This window comes from Cajanus cajan, chromosome 6 (assembly GCF_000230855.2).
Source record: "Cajanus cajan strain Asha chromosome 6, NIPB_CcT2T_4, whole genome shotgun sequence".
Lineage (NCBI taxonomy): Eukaryota > Viridiplantae > Streptophyta > Magnoliopsida > Fabales > Fabaceae > Cajanus > Cajanus cajan.
In genome coordinates, this window is record NC_138522.1 from 44549131 (window position 1) to 44576162 (window position 27032).

Genomic DNA, 27032 nt, shown 5'->3' on the forward strand with positions numbered 1-27032 from the left:
GCCGGGTATATGATTTTCGTCCTCATCCCCGTCCCCGTTGGATATCCGGTATACTTGTACTCGTAAAAAATTATTATTATTATTTTTATAAAAAAATAAACAATATTTTTAAATTATTTTTTCATTATATTATAATTATAATTATATTATTTCTCTATCTCATATTTTAATCAAGAGATTTTTTAATAATTAAACAACTATAAATGTTTCACATTATAATAAATAATTACACATAATAAAATATTAAATTTTTTAACATAATTCAATCAGGGACGATACAGGGCGAGTATGTATATACCCGTACGCGTACCCATACCCCGGTTTAACATATCGGGTTTTACCCGTACCCGTACCCGATCAAACAAGATATTTCTCGTCAAAGTTAGAATGAGTTCGGTATCACCCATGGGTACGAGTTTATTTGTCATCCCTATATATAAAGGAGTTCACCTACTCTAAGAGTAATTATTGTTTTATTCAATAACTCTTAAATCTATATTAGTTTTTAAAAATTTAATCATTAAATTAAAAGTTTCTAATAAATAGATAAAATATACAAATTTTACAAAGTTTAAAAATATTTAATACTATGTTATATTCATTCAAATTAACGGTTATTCATAAAAACATATTATATGTTAATTTGAATCTATATAATAAAGCACTAAATTGTTTTTAAATTTTGTAAGAATTTGTAAACTTGGTCTATTAATTAAATTTTTTAATTAAACGGTTAAATTATTAAATTGAATGTAAAATATGAATTATTGAATAGAGTTACTTAATTACATGTACTTTTTTTTTAGAGTTAATTTTGTATAATTATTGAAATCCTTTTCCCAGCTACTAAACTAACTTGAGTGATTTTCATTACATGTACTTTTTTTAGAGTTAATTTTGTTTAATTTTTTTAAGAAATAAATTTTCTAAATTTTAATGTGTTTTCTCTAAACTAATTTTTAATGAAAAATTAATTTTTGACTTTTCTTTATTAGTAATTTTTATTTTTCTTATTAGTGATGAAAAATGAGATAATAAAAAAGATTTTTTTTTAATAAACAAACTGCCCAATATATACTATATTATTCATAATAACTTTTAATATGAGTTATCAGTTTTGTGAATGAAAATATGCTAGAAAAGAACGAGCTAGAAAGCAACACGATGGATAAGAGATCTGAAACTGAAAGTTCTAGTTCAGATCAAGACAAATTTGTTGTCTTTCTCTCTCTCTCTCTTCTCTTTTTCCCATAAAAAATCTCAAACAAAAACAACGTATATTTATTTGAGGCGAACGAAGAATTAAAAAAAAAAAATGAAAAAGAAGTACAGGTGGGACGTTCCGAGTGGGTACAACGAACGTAAACCCAACTCAAGTCCGCTCCGCGTGATAAAAATCGGTTTTAAAGTCTGACTGGCGATTTCCCCCAAACGCTCCCTAACCCACCCAAACCCCAAATCCCAAAAGCCTGCTTCCAATCAGGTGCATCTCTGAACTGGAACAATCCGATGCCAGCGATTCACACTGAAAAAGGCACAGCGTAGTGTGTTTCGGAATCTCGCTCCTCCAAATGGCGGTTTCCGATTCTCCCAGCGGCGCCTCCACGCCGCCTCAGCAGGAACAACCCAACAACTACGCTTTCACCAAGCCTCTCTCTCTCGCCGGTCCCACCGACGCTGATCTCCAACGTAACCTCGAATTGGAGAAGGTAACTGTTTATTTAACCGCGCTCTCGCTTCCTGTGAAATGAAAAAACCTAATTCGTCTTGTTTCGCTTCAGTGCTTGCTCGATTCGGGGCTCTACGAGAGCAATGAAGAAGCCGCAGCGAGAAAAGAGGTTCTCCACCGCCTCGATCAGGTTATACGTTTCTTCGATCTCGCTCGTGTTGCTATTTGTGGTGTTTCATTTGCAATACAACTGTTTTCGTGCTTTGTATTATTTTCTTCGCTTGTTCTATTTACGCGAACGGTATGCATGCCAATTCTAGAGGAGCATTGTGGATTTTGTTTTATATTGAGTAACGTGATTTGGATTGAAGCCTTGATAGATTGATGCCTGTTTTGGATTGGTTTCTTTCTTGTCATGATTGAGGTGTTTTGTCTGTCCTTTGAATTTAAATTTTGGAATGATGAAGTTAGCCTGCAATGTAGATTGTGAAAAGCTGGGTCAAGCAGTTGACGCGCCAACGTGGGTACACAGATCAGATGGTTGAGGATGCAAATGCTGTCATTTTCACTTTTGGTTCTTACCGACTAGGGGTGAGTGTTTCATTGTTACCTTTTGCCGATTCAAATTGTAATTTCTCTTGATTGTTTGGAGTATTTTTTGGGCGGGGGGGGGGTGTTAAATTCAAGGCTTGCCTTCCATGAGTTGAAATCTGCTAATTTCTCCTGAGTATGCTTGTCTTGTTTTGGTTCACTGTAGAAATTGACAATGGCGTCAGTTGACAGTAGTGTAATGGAATTAAATCTGGATATTGGAAAGATTTGTAGGAGAAAAAATTATCATGAAGGTGCATTTGTCGTTATTGGGAATAACTAAAACACTTAAGAGTCTGAAAATAACTAGTCTGGTGGACCCTTTATGCTAATTTGCCATACACTTTATAAATATAGTCTATAGATACCTCAAGAAAGAGACACCTGATGTCTTTTAGGTGTTTTTTGATGAGTATCTCCTTATTGTTTAATTCTCCTGGCCTAGAGAGTGTTGAAGTTCATTCATATAAGCTTTTTGTTTGTCATTATAAACATGATTTAGTCGCTGTTTACAAATAACGGATGGGTGTTGACTTCTATTGAATATCATTTCTAATCATAAATGTCTTGATTTTTGAATATATTCTTGTAGCAGAAATGATGTTCGGTTCTAAAGAAAATAGTAGCAGAAAGTAAATTTTGTCACAAAATTATTGTGTTTGTGTGTGTATGTATGTATGTATATAATAATACCAATTACCATTTTGTTTGTTTTGTGACTGGCTGTTCCATAAATGTTTGGATATCTAGTAACAATTCAATCTTTTGCAGGTTCATGGACCTGGAGTTGACATAGACACTTTGTGCATTGGTCCTTCTTATGTGAACCGAGAGGTGACACACTGCCACTTCTTACTTTTCCTTTATTTAGTAAGATCCTTGGCTTTGGTTATATTTTAGCCAATATATCTCTTTTGTAGGAAGATTTCTTCATCATTTTGCACAATATCCTGGCCGAAATGGAAGAAGTTACTGAACTGCAACCAGTTCCTGATGCACATGTTCCAGTAATGAAATTCAAATTCCAGGGGATATCTATAGATTTGCTGTATGCAAGTATATCACTTTTGGTTGTGCCAGAAGTAAGTTTGGTTTTTCATTCAGCAGGGACTTTGTATGTTTTGAGAGCACATTTTTCTGGGGGGCAATTTTATTAAAACTGCAGTTGTCTTAGGTTTAGAATTTGAGGGCCTCCCTAACATAAGCATACTGTTCTTCATAAAATTGAGTTCCCAATTGCTTTTAGAATTTAATCCTATACAAGTAATGCTATCATTATGTTATTTTTCTTTCTTTTCTGTTTTTAGCATGTTCAATTTGAAGTGCGGGATCTTTATCTTTTCATCCCCTTCTGTATAACTGTATAGCAATTAGGAAGTAGTAGATGTTTTTATTGTTTGATTTGAACTGTAGGATATTAAGTTAGTATGCTGATTGCTGACCTTTATATAGCATCCTTAAGTTTTGATAAATGCACTTTATTTTTATAATTTTTTTTTAATTTTTTATTGTTGATCTAAATTTATTATGCAGTTTGTTTAGTTTGATAGATTATATTCATTCAAAAAGGTTGTTAATCAGTATTGTATTTGTTACCATTTATCTGTTTCCTGTTGCCTTTTGCATTCTAGTTTGATTCTAAGGGAAAAAACATGTTTATTTCATTTTTCTCCCCATTGTACTTTCTCAGTCTTAGAATCCATAGTTTTATTGAAACTTGACCTTCATTTGATTTAGTTTTCTAACACACTTATCAACAGGACCTAGATATCTCACATGGTTCAGTGCTGTATGATGTTGATGAACCAACTGTTCGAAGTCTTAATGGCTGCCGGGTGGCAGATCAAATTCTTAAACTTGTTCCAAATGTTGAGGTTAATATATATATGTTCTTTAGTTTGATTAAATGTTATATTAGATTTAATGGCTGTTCATCTTATTAATATGATAGTCCGTTAACCCTTGATAATGATAGCACTTCCGAACTACACTGAGATGTTTAAAGTTTTGGGCTAAAAGGCGTGGTGTTTATTCAAATGTAAGAGCAGCACCTACACAATCTTCTTAAGTTTTTATCTTTTATTTTAACACCAATGGCATTTGCTTTTATAATCATCTTAATTGCTGTTTTTTGGTATGCTTAGGTTACTGGGTTCCTTGGTGGTGTAAATTGGGCTATTTTAGTTGCTCGAATTTGCCAGCTTTACCCGAATGCAATCCCCAGTATGTTGGTTTCTCGATTCTTCAGGGTCTATACACAGTGGCGGTGGCCAAACCCTGTAATGTTATGCTCTATAGAAGAGAATGAACTGGGATTCCCAATATGGGATCCTCGTAGGAACCCCCGAGACAGATTTCACACCATGCCAATAATTACTCCTGCATACCCTTGCATGAATTCAAGCTACAATGTCTCAGCAAGCACTCTTCGTGTTATGATGGAACAGTTCCGCTATGGCAATAAGATTTGTGATGTAAGAGAGAAGTCTAGTATTCCTTGGTTTTTATTAATTGTGACTATATCTGATCCATAGTTCTACTGCTAGGAAATTGATCTTAATAAAGCCCAGTGGAGCGCACTTTTTCAGCCTTATATCTTTTTTGAGGCATATAAAAACTATTTACAAGTGGACATAATGGCATCAGACACAGATGATTTACTAGCGTGGAGGGGCTGGGTAGAATCACGGTTGAGACTGCTTACCCTGAAGGTATGGTCTTGGCATAGTTCGGTACAAGACTTCCCTTTATTGGGTTTAGGTTTAATCCAATTCTCTTTTTTATTCATTGAAAATATTTAATCTCTATTCTCTGAACATTTTGGTAAATTCTTTTTTCCCTGAAGGTACAGTCTTGTCATAGTTTGGTATAAGACTTCTCTGTACCGGGTTTAATCCAATTCTGCTTTTTATTCATTGAAAATATTTAATCTCTGAACATTTTGGTAAATTCTTTTCCCCCCATGTATTAAATATTGACACATACTCTTCAATTATCTGAGTAGATAGAGCGAGATACAAATGGGATGTTGCAGTGCCATCCTTATCCACATGAATATATAGACACATCCAAGCCTTGTGCACATTCTGCATTTTTCATGGGCCTGCAAAGAAAAGAGGGAGTAAGAGGTCAAGAGGGGCAGCAATTTGATATACGTGGAACAGTTGATGAATTTAGACAAGACATAAATATGTACATGTACTGGAAGCCAGGGATGCAAATCTTTGTTTCTCATGTTCGTCGAAAGCAACTCCCCGCATTTGTTTTTCCTGATGGTTACAAGCGCACTCGAATGCCAAGGCATATAAGCCAGCTGGCTGAAAAAACAGGTGATGACATCACAAAGTGCTACTCTGGGTCCAGTTCATCCGAAAGATGCATCAAGAGGAAAAACTACCCTGAAATGGTGGATAGGAAGCCAGACAAACCAGATAAGCGGGCATCTATTAGCCCGCAGAGGTTAGAATGTGTTTCTCCTGAATATTGTACTGGTAAATCAGTTGGTACAGCTCAAATGAGTATTGAGTGTATGGAAGGGGTTAGATTATCTGGTTCAACTACCAAGGATGCTAATAGCAATTGTGAAATTAAGTCATTGGATGCACTCCCAGGAAGCGGACTAAGTACTGAGATAGCCAACACGCAGATTAGTGAACCGGGCTTTGTTGATTCCAGACATGATATGTTGAAATCAAGGAGTGTAGAAGTTCCAAATGAGGTAAGCTGCTGAACCAGTGGAGGAACCTTTGGAAGTTGTTTGGTTCATGTGAAGTTCCTTAATTGGAAGTTGGTGATGCGTTTCAGAATGGAGTCGTCAATGGGGACGAAGCTCGGGATCTGGCTTTAGATTGCTTGGAAAGTGCAGAAACTGAATCGACCAACAGCTTGTCAAACTATAAAGGTGTCATTGATATGGATCAGCGACTAGATAAAGCATGTAATTTCATCACAAGGGCCGAATGTTCAGATTATGTATCAAATGCCAGCTCCCAGAACCTCAATTGCGAGGTGAGTTATTTCATTTGAGGACTTTTTTGGATTAGGAACTGTTGTGGATGGCAGTGAAAAAACTGCAAGTCTGGGAGATAGTGAGTCAGGGATCTTTGCAGGGTGATGTTTGTGTGGCTGATCCAGATCAGTTCTGAAGAGTGGTTGTTTTCTTGGAAATAGAGTATTTCAAAATATCGGGGCTCAAGAATATAAGGTTTTGAATTTTCTAATCTCTTGGTTTTTCTGGGTAATAAAGATTATCTGATCTTACAATAATACTATTTACCTCATCCTTCTTTGCTTTATGCCTTTATGGCTGCTACCAAAATTTTATATTTCATGGGTTTTCAGAATAAATAAAGAGTCTAATCTTGTCTTTCTTTTGGACTGATTTGATTTTTACTTTTGTTATAGCTCTGTTTGCATATTATAGCTAATTCAGAATGCGGTGTGTCCCTTTTCTCTTTCCATCTTGCTGGGTCTTCTTACTGTGAACGACTGTTTTTATCTTGTATATTTTTCTGTTTCTTTCAAGATAATTTGATTATTAGTTTTCATGGTAATTGAATTTCTGAGTGAGTTTTCTGACTGGTGAATATGTGGTCGCAGGTCCTGCACCACTTATACGTGCTATGTTTCCAGTAACTGTGCTTAAGAACCTAACTTGTTTTGTGTATAGAGAGGCTCAGAGACCAGACCTTCCTTTTGTTTCATTTTACAATTTTTTGTTTAATATTTTTTTCCTAATTATTATTCTTTCCATTTTCTGTATTGTGTATAGCCAGACGTCAGACAAAGAAGTGTCGTATAAATTGAAGACGGGGCTAGGTCAGAATCTTTGCGGAGCTTGTGAAAAGCATGATTTTCATCTCTTGGCTAGGTCAGAATTTTTATACTGTGCTCTTTGATTTTGGCTTTTGTCTTGTAGGAGGATGAGTTTGGAGTGAATCACATGATATTTGGGAGGTGAATGGTTGAAATTGCTGCTCACGCTGCTACACTGTGCTACGTTGTGGCTGTTGCTGTGCTGAGATCCTGTGAGTGGGACTAATGCTATAATTGAACAGTGAGGAGCTGTTACAAATGATGGCAATGAAAGAGGTTGGGGTTTGGGGTATGGCGTTGCGATGATCGTTTCTGTACATAGATGAACCGCATGATGGAGACGCTTAAAAATGTGGTCAGGTCCTGTTGTGTGTGAAACATGGGCTCATCTCATCTTCAGAGCTGTGAATTGTCTCGTAAACCTTAACATATTTACTTATCTTGGATTTTAAAGGAGTTGGAACTTTGTTGTTTGCTTGTGACGTGGATGTGATCGATACATTATGTAAATGTAAGCAAATAGCTATTTCGGCTAGGTGATTTAGAAGAGAAAACGGTATAACCAAAATATTTTGGCGGCAGAATAGGGTAGCCTTCCTTACTCTGGAATTTGCGGTGGGGAGGATCATTCTGTCCATGGAGTTTCGTTGGTCTTTCAATTTAGTGAATACTTATCATGTGAAAATGGTTTCTGTCTTAAAGTGTTCTCGTGGTTTTCTTTTATGCTTGCGTACTTCATTTATTTTGCTTCAGAGTATGGGTTATAAACATAATGAAGCAGGGATTATACTGAATTACCCTGGTCACTTGGACAATCGTATTGGTTAAATAAAGCTGTAATGCGTAAAACATAATTAATAAATTTCGTTGTTAATCATATAACCAATGAAGATGGTAAAACAGTGGTACTTACATAATTTTTTTTTCATTACTTATTTTATTTGTCTAGATTTTTTTTTCTTATCTCACAAGAATTGTTATAAAAAAAAAAAAACTAAAGTGAAGGTAGGTTTATCCTTTTCAAAATAACACTTTTCACAAACCGTACAAGCTGCTTTATTAAATTCTACTTGCAGCATACTCTTCTTGTAACTAGAGAAGTAACTTGTATCACCAAGATGAGTTATTGCTTGCAGCATTGCTCTCCTTGTAACTATAAATGTACCTTGTATCACTAAGAAGAGGATTAATATCAAACTCGTGTCCCACTCTTGTACGTGTAGAACCTGAATGACAATGACGAAGAACTTTCAAAATATCCTTCGTGGAAGGCCTAGTTGAAGGCAATGTTCTTGTGCAAAGGAGGCCCAATTTGAAGACACTAGCCATCTCTTCCTCGTAACGTGGATCTTTGATATCCTCATAGAATGCATCAGCAAGGCTCTTCCCTTCACTAAAATGATCCCACGCCCAATCAACTAGGCTGCATGCAGGCTCGCCTCCTTTATTAGGCTTTTTTCCCGTCACAAGCTCTAAGAGCACAACCCCAAAGCTGTATACGTCAACTTTCTCGTTAATCTTAGTTGAATACGCATATTCTGCAATGCAAGTGAAGCATATAATCAGATTACTTAGCCAGAGGACCAGCATAATATAAACAAGTTTTGCACGTGGCAATTTGGCATCACTTACCCGGTGGAATATAGCCAAAAGAGCCTGCTAAAGTAGACATGGTGTGTGGCTCCCCGGGCTTTGTCAACATCTTGGCCAGACCAAAATCTGCTATTTTAGCTCTGAACTCTGAGTCCAACAGTATATTGCTAGATTTGACATCTCGGTGAATGATGGGGGGTGAGAATTCATGGTGCATGTAGCAAAGACCTTGTGCAGCCCCAATGGCAATATTCAACCTCGTTGGCCAACTCAACCCATTAGGTGATGTTTTCAACTTCCCATGAAGCCATTTGTCCAGGCTCTGATTTTCCATGTATTCATAAACAAGAACTTTTGAGTTCTCACTTGAATAACAGCACAAAAGCTTCACTATATTCGAGTGCCGAATATTGCCTAAGATCTCAACCTCGGCCATGAACTCTTTCATCAACTTGTCATCCACATCTCTGCGATTCCAAATCTTTTTCACCGCAACATATTCCCCGGGACGGTTTGAAGCAACCCGGTAAACTTTCCCAAACCCTCCACTTCCTATGAGGTTATTCTCTGTCAAACTTGAGAAGAGGTTCATTTCCCCGAGATCAAGCTTCTGGAAAGAGGTCAGCCTCCACGTTGAAACCTTACGCGCGCACTGCTTTTTGCGCCATTGCTTCTTATACAAGACCAAGGAGGCTGTGACCAACAACAACACAACGATGGTTCCAACCAGAATCAGAGCAAGTGACTTGAAAGACAATTTGCGGGCGTCTGGCTCGGTTTTGGTGAAGCAGTTAGGAAGGTTGAGATTTGGGTTGTAAGCACACAGATGAGGATTGTTCAAGAAACTGTTTTCAAATGCCAGGTTATTAAACTCATCAGGTATGCTCCCTGATAGTTGGTTGGATGACAAGTTGAGAAAAACAAGCTTCAATTGTTCAAACCGAGGTGGGATTTCACCCGATAAGTCATTCTGAGACAAGTCCAAATAAGCCAAGCTAGAAAGAGCAGCCATAGCTGTTGGAATCTTTCCAGATAGTTTGTTTCCGGAGAGTGTCATAGTACTCAGTGATTGCCACGAAACAATCTCAGAAGGAATTGCACCAGAAAGTTGATTACCATCAAGCTTGAGAGTACTAAGCCGAGAAAGACGCGTCAATTCCCTCGGAATTTCACCCGAGAGCATGTTGTTTCTTGCATCAAAAAACACCAGATTCGAAGCTGAAGTAATCCCAACAGATATCCTTCCCGAAAACCTGTTGTTCCCGATCTCAAGCCTCGTCAGATTCCGAAACAGTTTCCTCGGAAGTTCGCCAGAAAACGAGTTATTGCTCAGAATCAAAGAAGAAAGGTTCCTGGAAGTCCACAAGCCCAAAGGAACCTCCCCCCAAAACTTGTTATCAAAAACCTGAACCGTAGCCAGAGAAGGACAATTCCCAAGCCATTCAGGCAAAACCCCACTAAGATTGTTCGAAAAAGCAACCACACCCATAAGAACACCGCCGTCACATAAATGTTCCGGTAACCCACCACTGATTTGATTCTCAGAAAATTCAAACGCAATAAGCCTCGAATGCAAGCCTAGCTCCGGAGGCAGTGTTCCACTCAAGTTATTCCCATAAACCCTGAAATACTTAAGACTAGGAATTAGGCTTATACTAATGGGAATCTCACCAGATAACTGATTCGAATACAAGTGCAAGGTGCTCAAACTCTTCAACTTCCCAAACTCTCGTGGTATAAAACCTGTTAAATTGTTCCTAGCCAAATCAACATCTATTAAATCCAAACACTGCATCGTACTAGGTATCACACCCGACAACCCATTAAGAAACAGGTATAAAAACTTCAACTTTCTAAGCGAGAACAAACTCCTAGGAATTCTCCCTGTTAAATTGTTTACCGACAAATCCAACCGTTCCAGATTCGTGAGATTCCCGAAAGATTCCGGAATCTCTCCGATTAAGTTACACTTCGTCATCCACATAACCCTCAATTTTCTTAACTTAGCAAACTCCAACGGGATTTTCGCCGGAGAGAGTTTAACGTTATAAGCCAAACCTAAATATTCGAGATTGGACAAGCTACCGATTTCCCTTGGGATTGTTCCGTTGAAGGGGTTAGTGAAAAGCTGCAGTGTCTGAAGCTCCGGCAGGTTTCCGATCGCCGCCGGAATCTCGCCGGAGAAGGAGTTGCCGCCGAGGTTGAGGTGAGTTAGGGTTTTGAGGCGGTCCACGTCGGCGGGGATTGTTCCGGCGAGGTAGTTCTGCGACAGGTCAAGGTGCCGCAGGTTGGAGCAGTTGTACAAAGTCGTCGGCAACTCGCCGGCGATGGAGTTGTCGGAGAGGTCGAGCATGGTGAGGTGCTTCAGGTTGCAGATTCTGGCGGCGGGGAGGTTCTGCGCGGTGATGCCTTTTCCGGAGAGGAGGAGCTTCGTGACGGCGCCGCCGGCGCAGCGAATCTCCGGCCAGTCGCACGGCGCCGACGGCGACGGTTTCCATGATTGGAGCGAGGGTGGGTCCCCCAGTTCCCGTTTGAGGCTGAGTAGGATTGTTTGTTCGGTTTGTGAAATTACTTGAGAGGGTAGTGTGATGCTGAGTAAGAGAAACAAATATAAGGGAAATTTCATCATGAATAGGGGTACTTTGGTCATTTCAACGTTTCAGTTAGGGATTTTGCCGGGAAAATGTGAGGGGTTAAATTTCGAACATGTCTAGCGTGTCTTTGTTTGGGCTATGTTTGTCTGCGCTATTCGTGAAGTGAGTTTATTATATATTGAATATGATCACAGGAAACAAAACAATGAAATTGAACTGCACGGGTGAGGTTGAAAACGATGGAAGCAAAGCATTACAAAATTATGTTCCTTGTGAAGAGTTTGGTTCAAACACGACTAGTGAGGATATTGTGATGCCTATTTGGCCTTTGCAGTGGATAATATCTTTGGTTAGTTAAAACTACACAATTGTTAGGAGTAAGACATGCCATCATTGTTCTTTTTATTTTATTTTATTTTTGTTATGTCGTCCACCATCCACGTTGATTCTCTGGATAGTCGATTTTGTTTGAAGTGTTTCATTGGTTTCCTAAGGGGATTTGGGTCATAAAGTATGGAGAAAAATAGACAACTAGTAAACCCAAGTGAATATCTTTTTGTTGCTAGTCTCAAGCACGCTACCTTATACTTTCTAGCATAATCGATCTTTTTTTTATTTTATAGAAGATGGGACAGAATTTATACGCAATATCATATATATTTGACGTTTTTCTCTTATTAATATTACATTTATTTTTCTAACCCATATAATAACATAACACTTATGATACTTGATTTTTTTATTCAAATATAATTTCAACTACACATGCACCCAGTCTTTTTTTTTTTTTTTCCGCTAACAAAAAAGTGGCAGCACACGTTGTCTTACATTTATGAATAGAGACATTCTTAGTTCTAAGCGAAAAAGAAAGAAAATCTCCATAGGTGTGTAAATACGAGGTTTTCCTTACCGTTGTGTAAATACGAGGTGTGATCAAAACAAATTGCTGCCACGAATTCCCGTGGGCTCATATGGCCCAATGCTAAGGTACTAAAGTAACTATTCACCAAATTAATATAGGATTGTGTCGTGAAATTTGGGGATCAAACTCAAACTTTGTATCTCCAAGTTCGCTCCCGGTGGTCAATTATCACGAGGCAACCATGAAATTAATTGAGATTAATTAGTAACAATGGAAATGTCAACAAGTGGTTTGGTTAGGAAAGTTCCCATTTCATTAGTATAATATTCCAAGTGTTGGCGTTTTTCTTAGCAGTAGGTGTTGCTTACTCAAATTTTCAAAAGCCTCCATCATTTTAAAGTGGTAAAATACTTGTGATCCGTGCTCTTGCAAATGCAGATTTTTGAGGAAAGTCCTGAAGATCAAAAACTCATCATAAAAATTCAAATGTGATCTTCAACCAACCTTGTGGTGTATTACACTGTGTATTACGCCTTTGAGATTGGAGATTATATTCATTAAATTTACATTTGAACGCTACAATTTGTGATATTTACTAAGCTAAAAGAGAACAAAAAATAAAATAAAATTGAAAGTACTATTGTAAGTCAATGAGGGTTTGCATTTTAAATTTACCTCTATTACTTATGAATCTTAACTAGTCACTAGTCAGACTGACATTTTAACAATTTGATTTGATCTTACCATACAAACCCCACAAGTGATGAGATATTTTGACATTGATCGGTTTGATATTACCAACCAACCCCACTTCATTATTTGTTTCTTAGAATAATGTTTATCTTAGAGGATGCTAAATTGCTTCATTTGTTTAGTAGCAACTTGTCACAGACTAGAATTTGTGCTCCAAAATGTAGAAGGAAAATAACCCTATGACTTGGCGCAAGTTGTAGATATTTTATATTCAAGTGCAATGCACACAAACACACTCAAGTTAGTCTAATGTTTAATGCAGAGCAACATACATTTCCAATAGTTGCTAAAGCCAAAGAAAGCCCGGTGAACTCATGAATTCATTAGTTGTGTCCTCTAGCAAGTAGCAAATCAACTTATTCTATTTACCGAGCATATATACCCTCATGATTGTAAGCAACTGAGGTTAGACTTAGAATTAGACATAACACAATAGGATGCAAATATATATGCACATGATTACAAACAATTTCTGCAATCGATTTGTGTGGTTATGTACAATGCAGTGTTAAGTATGTGGAAAGAAGTTAGACGACAAAATTAGGAAATAATATGTAATATAATTTCTTAGACCAAAGCAGACTATTAATTGGCTGATTTGTCACTAAAAACAAGAGTCTTGAAAACATTTCACTGAAAATGACCCATACCATACTCGGTGGAAACATACTTTGCAATGTTACTATAAACATAAACAAAGACGAATTTGAAAAGTGTAGGAAGGTGTACTGTGATTTAAATTTTTTCTTATGTTATATAGTACGTACATACAACTTATAAGTCAAGACAGTGCCATTTTTTTTATAGGATATATTACAACTTAGACTTAGAAACTAATCTCGAAGTATGAAAAATTATTTAAAGAATTGGCTTTTACCGACATATATATTTTCATACCTATACAAGGACTCAAGGATCAAATTTCTAATCCCATAATTATCTATCAACTATATTACAATATTAGTAGAAAGTTATAAGTTGGAACATGTCTGCAGTCAAGTGAAACAGCAAAACCAAATTTGTTCAATTCCACTCCATTACGTATAGCATGTTTGTTTTAGGGTTTAGAGTTTAGGGTTTAGGGTTTAGGGTTTTCCAAACATGTTTGTTTTAGCGTTTTCCAACAAATTTTCACGTCCATTCTACCTGAAACGCGGAAGTAAAAACTATTTGCTTCTGATTTGACGTGAAAAATCACGTTATTGACGCGGAAGCAAACACACTAGTAGTCTCGGTCTTGAATGAATGTTTCTTCTGCATATGACATGAATATTGATATTTTCTTTGTCTAAGACTTATTTACAAATTACAAGTGGAATTAACCAGCTAAAGACATACACTGGAAAAAATCGATTGCTTAAACTGACTATAACAATCTACAATTCTAATGACGTAAGACTTTTTATTTTATTTTTATTTTATAAGATGTTTAAATTAAGATAAGACATTATTTGTACAAAATCATAGTTAATAATCAATTTCTTTAAAATTCTCTATAAAATTATAAATTGTCTAACTCATCTTTAATACAAATTTACATTGAAAAATATAAAACATAAGAAAACCTATATTCAATATTGTTTGCATACTATTAGACAATTAGTGGACTTGCTTTTCCCAAGAGCATGGCCCAACCCATGAATGGCTGGCATAAATTCAAAGTTTGAAGTCCAAACCATCAAAGTGATCGCTTTCTGGTTGACAGTGAACATCTCCACTAGATCATGTCATTAAGAAGTGACAGCCATAGTTATTGGTCCATGGGCAATACAGTCACCATCACCACGAATATGAACCTCCAAATTAAAGAAATTAATGTTGAATTTCATATCTATCTATTTATAATACATCTATTTATAATATAAAAGTTGAGTTACTCTATATTATATTAGTTTAAAATATTTTTAAAATATTATATCAATAAAAATATTTATGTGTCATTTTATATTATTTTTTATTTTAATATATATCTTCATAATTATAAATTTTATATATCTATATCTACAAATCTTAAATATTTGGATTAAGGAGTTCCATAATTATCGTTCTTTTTCAACTATGATGACTTATCTCTTCTTTCATTTCATGAGTTTTTTACTCAAATAATACTATTTTAAAAAATATTTACCCAAATAGCAACCGTGCAAATTTATTTCCTCAGTTAGCACTTTTTACTGTTCACGTTCCAGAACGGGCCATTTTAGCCTACAGATTCAGGCTTTTTTTTGTTGTCGATTTTCACTTATCAATTACCAAAACTCAGAGACTACCATCAAGTGATTAAATTTATTGAATATTAACATTATAAATATAACTAAATAAATTTATTAAAATTCAATACAACAATAAAGATCAATGGTGACAAAAATTGATTATGTTGTTCTGTAATGTCCATATCTGTTTTAATCCTGCTGGACTTTGGCCACCCTTGAAAGTTCTCTTGAATTATGGATTTGGCCACAAAGTTGGACCAGTGTAAGTAGACCAATAATCTTCATGTCGAAGCTCTCCAAACTGTCATTTGTATACTTTTGCAACTTATTGTAAGGTATATATGAGAGATACGTAAGTTTGATAGTCGTGATGTGCATGTAAGCATGAAGCGAGTACATGCGAGCAAGGGATATGAACTTTTTGGAACTTGCCGCAATCACACCACATTACATTTAGCCATACTGTAAATCTCCCAGCAAGTCATGCGAGCAAGGGATATGAACTTTCTGAAACTTGCTGCAATCATACCACATTTCATTTAGCCTTATTGTAAATTTCTCAGCGGGTCAAACTTTTCTCGGATGTTGCGTTTCTTTTAACTTTGTGGCCAAATCTAGAACGTAAAAGAACTTTCAAGGGTCGGTCAAAGTCCAGCAGGATTAGAACAGAGATGGACATTAGAGAATAACATAATCGTGTAAAAAATTGTTCCTATTGTTACACTCCTGGTCACACCTTACTGTAAATCTCCCAGCGAGTCATGCGAGCAAGAGATATGAACTTTCTGAAACTTGCTGCAATCATACCACATTTCATTTAGCCTTATTGTAAATTTCTCAGCGGGTCAAACTTATCTCGGATGTTGCGTTTCTTCCAACTTTGTGGCCAAATCTAGAACGCAAAAGAACTTTCAAGAGTCGGCCAAAGTCCTGCAGGATTAGAGCAGAGATGGACATTAGAGAATAACATAATCGTGTAAAAAATTGTTCATATTGTCACACTCCTAGTCACGTCACCATTGATCTTTATTGTTGTAATGAATTTTAATAAATTTATTTAGTTATATTTATAATGTTAATATTCAATAAATTTAATCACTTGATAGTAGTCTCTGAGTTTTGGTAATTGATAAGTGAAAATCGAGAAAAAAAAGCCTGAATCTGTAGGCCAGAATGACCCGTTCTGGTTCCACTTTTTATGTGCATTTTTTGAATCCGGAATGGCCCGTTCTGATCCATTCGTCATGTGTTATTTTTTAATCTGGAACGACCCATTCTGGAATCAGAACGGCCCGTTCTAGAACGTGAACAGTAAATAATGCTAGTTTGGGAAATAAATTTACACAGTTGCTATTTGGGTAAATATTTTTTAAAATAGTATTATTTGAGTAAAAAACTCATCATTTCATAGCTAATGTATAGTAGGCATTGTCACAAAAAGAGGTAGGTTTGGTTTCTTCTAATAAATACTCTTTTAGTTAAGATATAAAATTCACTAACTATATTAGTTTAAAATATCTTTAAAATGTTATGTGAATAAAAATGTTTATGTGTCATATTATATTATTTCTTTTATTTTAATATATATCTTCATAATTACAAATTCTATATATCTATATCTACAAATCCTAAATATTTGGATTAAGGAGCTCCATAACTATCGTTCTTTTCCACCTATGATGACTCATCTCTTCTATCATTTCATAGCCAATGTATAGCAGGCATTGTCACAAAAAAGAGGTAGGTTTGGTTTCTTCTAATAAATACTTTTTAGTTAAGATTTAAAATTCACTAACATAACAAATTGAAATTAGCTAAATTGAATCTCTTTATTGGATTATTCATATGAATTTAGATACAATGAATTTCATATTGATCCTCACCATCACTTTAGCATATTAAATTTTTATATCTATTCTAATGTCAATAATACTCGAAGATGACTCTCCAATATATATAGAAAGATACTGGAATGGGGATTGTAGTCTTCTTAGGTAGGATTAATTTAAACATTTAATATGTTTTGTTTTAGTTTCATTCTATTTTGTGTTGAATTTTTATTTAATCACAAAATTTTCGATTCAACATTATTTTACAATTGAACTTTCATGTAGATCACTAAGTACATATCCACAATTTTTGACAATTTTTATTAGAAATTGAAAGTAATAAATGTATGTTAGAATTATAACTTTTTTTATTACCTTAATTTGTTATTTTACCTATTCTCTACGAATTCTAACTATTTTCTTCATCTTCAAATATAAAATCACACTTTATTAAAATTAATTACAAAATTGACAGTTATATATTTTAATTGATATTAAATTGATAATTAATGCTACTTGATTATGATAAATTTTAATATTATCTAACTTAAATAATTATATAATATATTTTTTATACTAATTATTTGTATTTTTTTAAAACAAAGAAAAAGAGTCACTCTAATAACATCTATTAGAGGGATTCTTAACTCATGTGGAAAAAGTTGTTATTATTATTGTATATTCACCTTTATATTTCATAACAAATCAATAAATAATAATTTCATATCATTTATTATTTTCTATAATTATTATTTTAATTAAATTATATTTCTTAATTATGAATTAATATTTTGTTTAGGAATGTAAGTATTAACTAAATATAAAATCAAATTACCACTTTCTAAATATGAATTGTAATAAACTATAATATCATAATTATATTTTATAAAAATTATGTTTCTTGATTACGAATTAATATAGTGTTTAGGATATGTAAGTATTATAAAATCACATTATCAATTTCTTAATATGAATTGTAATAAATTACAATATCATAATTATATTTTATAAAAATTTGATTAAAATAAAACTATAATTTTATATGTGATTTATATAAAATAGTAACATAATTTAATTGTGCATTAGATAAAATAGTAATATAATTTAATTGATGCTCTAAGAGTAAACTATAATATCATAATTATATATTATAAAAATTTGATTCAAATAAGGCTATAATTTTATATATACTTTATATAAAATAGTAGAAATTTTAACTATAATAGTTCTAACAAATGATACTAATAAATAATCAAATATTGAAATAATATTTGTAATACTTTTTAGTAAAATCAATGACTCATTTGTTAACCTTTCTTTATAATAATTTGTTATTAGTTTAAATACTTTGATATTAGTTTGATTTGATCAAAAAAATTTGTTAAAAGGTTGATTATAGAATTATTTTAACATGCTTGTAAAAAATTATTAACATACAAAATTTACATTCAAAGTGCATTTCGGGAGAGTAGAATTTAAAAGATCATGCATAAAACTCCTTCCATGGTGAAGGAGATAAATTTTAACTGAGATCAAAACTAAACCTCTTATTGGTTCCTTATTAACTTGGATTATAAAAATCTGTGATTTAAATCAAGACTTCAAATGTTAATTATTTATATTTCACCACGTATCTTCCAATATGTGATTATGACAAAAAAATTGATCATGTTTTAAATAAGAAAAGAAAAATAATTTAGCTAAAATAAGGTTATTAAGGACAAAAACATCAAATAAATGCTTTTAGAATATTTTTTTTTCATAATTAACAAAAATCCACCAACAAATAGAAATACTTTAATATCAATTAAATGATATTTAGAAGTAATTTAAATTAGTTAACTAATAAACTTAAAAATTAAAATTTTAAAAAATAATATTTACAATATTACTAAATTTTGATATAAATATATATTAAAATATAAAACATAAATTATAAATTTGGATAAATCGCGGAACACGCGGTCTATATCTAGATGTCAACAATGCTCACAAGTCACTAGCATGGTTTTGTTCTCCCCTGTTACAAAACTTGAGCTTGGTCTTCTTGGGCAAGCCAATATTTCTACTATACGATAAAATAGTTGGATCAATACCTGTCTACAATATTTATCGTTAAAACACACTTTAGGTGTTAATTAAAGAAAAAACTATTTATAAATTATCTCTTTCACACTAAATAACGTACAGCTTTATGACTTACTATAAATCTTCATTTGTTAATTATCATTTCCTTCCAAGTGTTCTCACTTGCTTCTCATGGATGTGTTGGGGATTTCTTCTCTTGTATTGTATTGAGATTTGAGAGTATATTTTGTTTTCTCTTTTTCTTTTTGGCTTAGCCTTCCACAGAGAAAAAAAAAAAATCAATTGATTGAGTATCATTTGTTGGAAAGATTTTATCTATAAGGTTTGAACTAAGAACTTATTTTGAGATCTCAATCTAGTTTCACTAGTAGCAAGGAACTATCTGATACAATCATTTTGCGAAAGAAAAAAAAATCCTTTAAATCATAGACATTTGAAATGCCCTTGTCACATGAAAGAAACACACCCTGAGTTAGGATAATATTTCTCTCAGATAACTTTACAATCGAATTATTTTCAGTCTGTCTCACTTCTTTTTCTTCCTGGCTATCGCTACGTTCACATATCTCGTATGTGAGACACGAGTATGTGCAACCAAATGCTCTATTGTTTATACATGAAAATTTTGTACTTGTTGATATTCTTGCTAATTCCACGAACGGATCCAACTGCAGCGGTAACTGTAACTAGGAAGCACGCGAAACTCAATATTTGGAGCACAAACCACTTCAATGACGTTTTCTTAATCTGTTTCTGTTCAATGTGCATTTGTACAGGGAAGAAGACAATGAGTGGCCAAAACCCAACAGCTCCAAGCAAGGCAAGAAACTCGTTGAAAAATGGCATCGCCATGGCAATAACTGTGGCCACTACCACATATATTGTCCTCCAAATTAGCCTAAAAAAGTTGATGTTACATGTTAAGGACCCAATTTTTAGTGGGTATCCCTTGTTTATGAAATCTGAACGCGGCCACGCCATGTTTGCACCCATCTCAATTACACGAAATAATGGTTGAGCCATCACCTGTCACATAATGTTATATCTCAAATTACATAATAGATATTATGCATATATGTTTTTTATAATGGTCACGCTCATAGTAGTAAAAGTACATTCTCTTCTAGAGAGAGTGAGGTGGGAGAAGGAGAGGGAAAATTCATAAATTAGAAGATCGAACCTGATATGCTCCCACCATGTGGACTACAATGAAAACATTCCCAAGGGCCACCAACCAGAATGGCTCGTAAAATCCAAAGCCAGTGAGGATATTCCCCGGTGTGTTATGTCCAAAAGCAGCATAGCCAAGGCCACCACATAGTAGAAAAAGTATTGTCATTAACGTGATTCCTAACACATTCGCCTTTTTCATCTGTTTGCATTCTGGTGGATATGACTTCAATGTGTCCTAAACAATGCACGCACAAATATAATCAAATTTAATGGAATGCCTTCTTTCTATTTTCTTGGTATAATTATTTTAATAACAATGTGTTCTTACTTGGTACTTACCATTATATCATAAATAACAGTAGCAAAAGAGGAAGCAAGCGCAATGTTTCCCAAAGCACTGAAAACCTTCCAAACTTTATCTGATTCAGATAGGTCAGGCCCTATTTTGTTTCCATATAGACTGGTTGGTTGTCCTTTACCTGTCCACACCCGAAATACCTCCATATAAGCAACACACGGTTGGAAAAAACTGTCAACGAATCTATTTATAAAACACCCTTCTAAGGGGAAATTAACCTTCAAACAAGAAATTGATGCAAACCTCTAACAAGCTAGCGACATTTTCCGGAAGTATGTAGCATTAAAATTTCGGAATTAATGCTGAAAAAATATAGGTTAAATGAAGTTATACCTGCGATCACTGTTGCTAGAGAAAGCCCACTTCCAATGAAAGCATAACCGAAAGAGGTAGCGGCAGCAATGGTTGAAAGCCACGTTAACTTATGGAAATTTGGGATTTGAGACAGTAAAACTTGCCCAATCCCAAACCCGATCATGTAGGGGTTATTTGAAAACTTGCAATAAGCATCATGACCTTTTTGGTGGAAGCAAATGGCTTTCTTTATAGCCCTGACACAATCAGATTTATTATTATGCAAAAGAATATAAATTCATCAAAGTCCATCATCTCATTATCATTTATTAGTATGTAAAGAGGAATGTTATATATCCACCCTCTTTTTCTAACACTCTCTTTAACGTTGTTTGGCCATAATTTATAATAAGTTACAAATTTTATAAGTCTCTTATGATTTAATCTTACTAAAATTTTGATTTTTAAATATATCGAATAATAGCAATTAGAGAGAATATGCTGCCATTTCTCTCATGCAAATAAACAATCAGCAACATAGTTAGTTTATGATGTAATAAAATAACGTACACCAAGCTTATTGAACTAGTTATAGTGTAGCCAATTGTAACCCCAGCGAGCTTCCCATATAGGACCGCTCCGCAAAACACGTGCATAGTTCCACCTAATTTATTAAATGGAAATATGAAACTAATCAAACATTTGAATAAGAGTGTTAAAAAATGTGCACAAGAATAGGTAGGGAAGTAGACTTAACAAACTTATGATACGAACCAAGGTATACATTGACGGCTTGCATGTAAGTGTAGTTCCTCTTGCCACTGACAGGGTCAGGATATCTGTAGCAATCAGCAATGAGATTGTAAGTGTACATGGAAATGGATGCAAAAATGATCATAACAGCAAGGCCAGCTATCCATCCAAGCTGAGCCATGGCCCATGCCAGGGCCAGCACTCCTGCTCCTACCACCACCGTTATTATGTGCGTTGTGGCCGTGAACACGTTCCCTGCAAACAATCATCCCAATCCACCAAAATGTTCAGTTTATTGTGGTGCTAGTGAAATCTAAAAATAATTATAACTATTACCAATATTTCAAGAAAGAAACTTGATTGTTTAATTAAGCTACTTTTCAAAAGTGCACACTCATATGCTGTCAAATCATATTTTGACGGAGATATTCAAAAGATATTTCTTAACTTAAAGTTAAAATTTAATCTCAAGGTACTAATATTGATTTAATCTCTTTTAATATTATTTTTCTTCATTTACACTAATCAGGATCAAATTCAAACATATATTTAAGAGATAATATTACCTATCATACATGTTACATCTTTTTTTTTTTAATCCATTTGTCACACTTTTGTTGATATTAATGATGTATTTTTATTAATTATTCTAAATTAAAAAATAAAATAATTGTTATCTAATTATTTTTTTTGAAAAATAAGGATAATTTTTAGTATTATATTAAGCAGAATTTTTTTATTTACTTTCAAAATATTTTTGAAAATAATTTAATAATTTTGTTTTGGGAAGAAAAAAAATACTACAAAAAAAATAATCAAACAGCTCCAAAGAGTCACCGATTATAAAAAAAAAAAAAAAAAAAAAGAGAGGATAATAATTGCATAATATACAGGTAAAAAGAATAATTTTCGGCTTCTTGTGGCTTTGTTTTGTCATTCGAGTTGGATTAATAAGACTGCCAAAGATCTTGACAACGATATGTCTCTTTTAAAGGTGATTGTTTTAAAATTAAACTGGCCTTTCTATTGTTTAAAGTATTTATTCACATTCATTAGTTTATTAGTAGTCGAATCACAGTCAAAGTACTGATAATATAAAATGAAACAATATTTAAAATGACATCGTCTAGCCTTATAAAAATAAAAACAATATAATATAAAAAATTTATTAATAAAGTCACTTCAAACTAGTTTTAAACAATTTTTGACTAATTATTTATGCAATCAACTTTTTGAGTGTAATAGATGTAATATTTGATGAAGAGTTTAGCAATTTTCGGTTCAGTCAGACATCTAACTCCATTATTTTTTACGTGTTAAAGTAAACACCGAATACAATCCTTAAAATCACTTAATTTATTTGCTTTAAAATTTATAAACGTGATATACTTGTTTTAAAAGATTTAATTAATGATTTAACTTAAATGTTTCATAGGATAATCCAAAATATTTTTCTTTTGTTTTGACATTTTTATGGATCAATATGAAGGTTAGGAAAAGGACTAGAGCCTAACAACCGCAAGCCCTATAGCATCTGTGAACAAAGCAGAGGGAATAGAGGTAGGAGAAGCATTAAAGGTACAGAAAATTGTTGAGATTAACACATGAATTTGCCTCCCTAAAGAGTGTGCTGGAATTGCTTAATCCAAGCCTCTAACATGTGAATAGTTTTAACTATTTGCTGTTAAAAAAAAACAAAAAAAAAACATGTGAATAGTTGAAAAGGTGGGTGTGAGGCGGAATTTCATGGCCATGAGATTTTCTTCCTTTTGCTAAAAGTGTCTCTGCGGTGTCTAAAGGGTAAAACATAGCACGTGGTTGGTTGGAAACCTAGTTGCCTCCTTGGACCAGCTTGCCAAATACAGATGATTTGATACGATTCCTTAGACCGAATTCGCAAAAGTGAAATCCAATCGCACGCATACAAATTTTTTTTATTTTATTTGTCTTTTCTAGGTGTATTTATTCACGTTATTTTTTACACCTGTTTATAGTTGCAAGGGTATCTGTATTAAATGAAGTTATCATTGAAATAAAATAATAAATCTATTTTGCTGATCGGGATGTTGGCATCCAAGTACGTATACGCAATTTTTTTTCAACAAGGAGAATAAAGATCCGTCTCTACAGAGTTAAATTAATATATTTAATTATAATTTTATGTCTAATTTAAAGATTGAACTAGATCTATAATTAAAAATACAAATGCCAAACAACATGCTAACGAATTCTGGTAGTACACATACATTTGCTCCATAACCCAAAATTTCAATCTCAAATATAAATAAAAAAATAATTTATATTAATTAAAATAATTTAATTTTTAATTTTGTTAAAAATAATATTTTCCCTAAATTATTTTTTATTGAAATTTGATATCAAAGATAGAAAAAAGTCATTAGAAATCTCAATTAAATAAAAAGTATTTTTTTATATTAATATCATTATCATTAAATAAAGTAGACTTAATAGGAGAAATAATAATTTGATTTGTGTTAATTGTAAAGCTACATTCTACTAAAATTTATCTAATAGTCAGAAGAGTTGAAATAATATGTACGAAGTCTTGGACTTGAAAAATAATATTGTCATTGTAATTTCGACTAACAAAAGAAGTAGAGAAAAGCTAATTTAGATTTACTTATATCTAAGACTTAGAAAAATAATTTATTTTTTCATATATTTGAAACACCAAATAATATATTATTATAGTTATAGATATAAATTACTATTATTATTATTATTCCATTTTCTCAGTTAAATAATTTAATGAAATTGTAAGTAATTTTATTCAAGTTTTTATTATATATTACAAAACTTTTTCGTAAGTATTTAATGTAGTTATATACTATGAAAAAACTCATGACTATTGATATTAAGTGGGAGTAATTGATTCACACACAAGGTGATATCTCTCGGGTATTAATAGTTTTTGCTATGTTGTTGTTATTTAATTAAATGGAAAAAAAAAAGCACGAAGAGAGAGAGAAAAAGAAAGAAATTTGATTCCAAAATTTTAGATCCGCGTGTAGGGTTAGAGTGTTTTTTAAAATTTAGCGCAAGAGTGATATACGATGAAGGTGGTGAGATAAAATGATTGAATATGTAATGGCAGAAGAGGAATTATTGAGAGAAGGATTGTGTTGTGCCATTATTAGAATATTAGAATAGAAGAATAGAAGAGATGAGCAATGAGCGGAAGAAATACCGAGTCCTTGTAGGAAGGAGAAAAGTTAGTTAAAAAAATTGGACAGATTCGAATAATAAGGAAGTTAGCGGATATTTCGGAGAAATAACTAACTAACAAAAATAACTGAAAGTAAGAGAGGCAAAAGAGTGATGATACTAGATCAGAGTCTCTCTGCTTCTTCTAATTTAACTGCGCTCAACTCAGTACTATACCAGTGGCATTATCCTGAATCTCGAATCGGCGCGTTAATTTCAAACTCATCTATCACCTTCAATTTTAAGAATCTCAAATAACGATCGATAAATTCTCCAAATCACCACTCATGTGGTGATCGACAGTATCATTAATTAAAAACACAAAATACAGTGGATCTAAAACATGAAACGCGGAGTTTTGAATCGATTTGATGCGAGACATGCAATTGATGTATGAAGATAAAAGATGCAGCAGGTATATATGAAGAAATAGTGTGAATTGAAAAGATGAGATGTAACGGAGGAAGAGTACCGGTTCTTTTGGCTCTGCCATCATCATCGAGTTCGGTAGCTGGATCTCTTACTGGAAGAGTCTTGTTAGCGGCTTCAGTCTCCATGGATCTGTATATATCTGCTTAGAACTTAGAACTTAGAGCTTAGAACTTAGAATAGCGGCAGCACCTAAATAAGAGTGAACAGAGCAGAGTCGTGTGAGAATAGGAATCTGTGAAAGTAAAACAGTGATGAGGATTGAGGAATAGAAGATTACATAAACGAACCTGTAGAGAGGTGTTTTCCATGCACATTACAGTATTGCTTCCTACTTATCCAATATATATCCTGTTGCAGATGCTCATCTCCGAACTCAATGCTATTTATACTTCTTTTTTTAATTAATTAATAATATTTTTAAATTTAAAATTTTAATTCTCATTGTTAACTAACTACTTCTTGTCTATTACTTGAACCAGTACAATGTAAAGTAATAGTAGAAACTTTTAAGTTTATTATGATTTTTATTAATAAAAAAAAAATATAGATTCAATTGCATGAGTATTTAGATTTAAAAAGTCAAAGTTGATAACATTAAATAATTTTTTTTATTAATTTATATTTATTTTTTTTTTCTTTTCCAACTACTTTTGATCCTGTCTCGACAGTTACGCTAACAACCACTTACTAAGTTAAGAGAAATGACTTTAATTAGAAACATTTATTGTAAAAAAAATTAATTTAAGAAATATTTTAGTTTAATTCTTAAAAAAAAATTAAATAATACTTAATCAAATAATACTTTTAAGAGATTATTCAAAATAAATTAATCAGCAAAAAATTGATTGACATTTCACACCAATAACATAATTAAAATATAATTCTTTTGATTTGAGTCTTATAAAAAAAGATAAAAACAATGCAAGATGTCTTTATTATTATTAATTAATATTTGATTTCATTATATAGGGATAAGTTAAAAAAGAAACTTTTTTTTTATTATTTATAAAGAAACAACCTTTAAAGTGAGGAAAATTTTATAAAAATAAATTACTTAAATTTAGGCAAATTATTTCTATACTATTAAGTTGATGAAATTTGTCTAGGTTTAAAACTTAAAATTTAAATTCAAATTGTGATTAGTAATGATATTTTAAGACAGATAGAAATATAAGATGTGCATTTAACCTTTCTTATTTTTCGGTTTGCACCTAAAACTCCTCTATACCCTTCGGTGTACATTTACATAAGAAAACGAAATGTGCATCGCAAGGGGGTAACTCATTGTCATAAATGTATGAATTGTGATTGTTTCGAAGTAAAATATTGATAGAGAATATCATGCAATTAATTACTATGATCGTTGATTCGATGTATTTAATGTCTTATTAATTATTATCGATATTAAAGATGTTACTTGCATAAATATTAATGTTATGAGTATACATATTTTTTTATGAACATAAGTATAAAGATGAGTACTATAATATTTTATTCATTGTCATCTTTAGACTCATGTTTGATCTTCTAATGACTAATTGTTTATGTCTTATTTATTGTTGTGAACTTGTGTTGAGTGACTGAGTCTTTAGTGTAATAAGCTTATTTAGGATATGTTTGTTAGCCACAAGTTTATTATCTATTTTCCTTTTTTGATTTAGTCAACACTAATTATCTTTAATGTTTAACTAAACATAGAAACTTTACTCTTTCTATCCCGTAATAACTGTCATATAAAAAAATAAGTCCTTAAATAAATATTATTCTAGTCATTCAATAAAATGTTAATC

The 27032-nt window shown here is 32.9% G+C and overlaps 3 protein-coding genes across 11 annotated transcripts; 1 reads left to right on the forward strand and 2 right to left on the reverse strand.

The window, feature by feature from the left end:
- Positions 1–1328: 1328 nt before the first annotated feature.
- On the forward strand, positions 1329–7798 carry NPAP (nuclear poly(a) polymerase). Of its 8 annotated transcripts, none has more exons than XR_002239725.3 (14): positions 1330–1709; positions 1782–1859; positions 2153–2260; positions 3032–3094; positions 3181–3342; positions 4021–4134; positions 4236–4298; positions 4405–4734; positions 4807–4971; positions 5265–5978; positions 6065–6268; positions 6370–6464; positions 7032–7078; positions 7179–7798. XR_002239725.3 is itself a non-coding variant. In XM_020357884.3 (13 exons), the coding sequence occupies exons 1-12, from the start codon at positions 1572–1574 to the stop codon at positions 7059–7061; spliced, it is 2169 nt and encodes a 722-aa protein (XP_020213473.1). In that variant the 5' UTR covers positions 1330–1571; the 3' UTR covers positions 7062–7078; positions 7179–7798. The 8 variants fall into 8 exon arrangements, 4 of the variants coding, with proteins under 4 accessions (XP_020213469.1, XP_020213473.1, XP_020213470.1 ...); XR_002239726.3 differs by having other exon boundaries at positions 7036–7078; XR_002239724.3 differs by having other exon boundaries at positions 6370–7078.
- Positions 7799–7926: 128 nt separating this feature from the next.
- LOC109795674 (uncharacterized) lies at positions 7927–11612 on the reverse strand. Its single transcript, XM_020355163.3, has 2 exons — positions 8708–11612; positions 7927–8613 (listed from the first exon to the last, which is right to left on the reverse strand). Exons 1-2 carry the CDS (start codon positions 11316–11318, stop codon positions 8186–8188), a joined length of 3039 nt encoding a protein of 1012 aa, XP_020210752.1. The 5' UTR covers positions 11319–11612; the 3' UTR covers positions 7927–8185.
- A 7660-nt stretch (positions 11613–19272) lies between these two features.
- On the reverse strand, positions 19273–25639 carry LOC109796905 (amino acid permease 8). 2 transcript variants are annotated; one of them, XM_020356755.3, is made up of 8 exons: positions 25530–25639; positions 25283–25431; positions 21607–21840; positions 21403–21496; positions 20872–21089; positions 20520–20659; positions 20188–20415; positions 19273–20033 (listed from the first exon to the last, which is right to left on the reverse strand). In XM_020356755.3, the coding sequence occupies exons 2-8, from the start codon at positions 25365–25367 to the stop codon at positions 19611–19613; spliced, it is 1422 nt and encodes a 473-aa protein (XP_020212344.1). In that variant the 5' UTR covers positions 25368–25431; positions 25530–25639; the 3' UTR covers positions 19273–19610. The 2 variants fall into 2 exon arrangements, with proteins under 2 accessions (XP_020212344.1, XP_020212343.1); XM_020356754.3 differs by having other exon boundaries at positions 25520–25579.
- Between the last annotated feature and the right edge of the window lie 1393 nt (positions 25640–27032).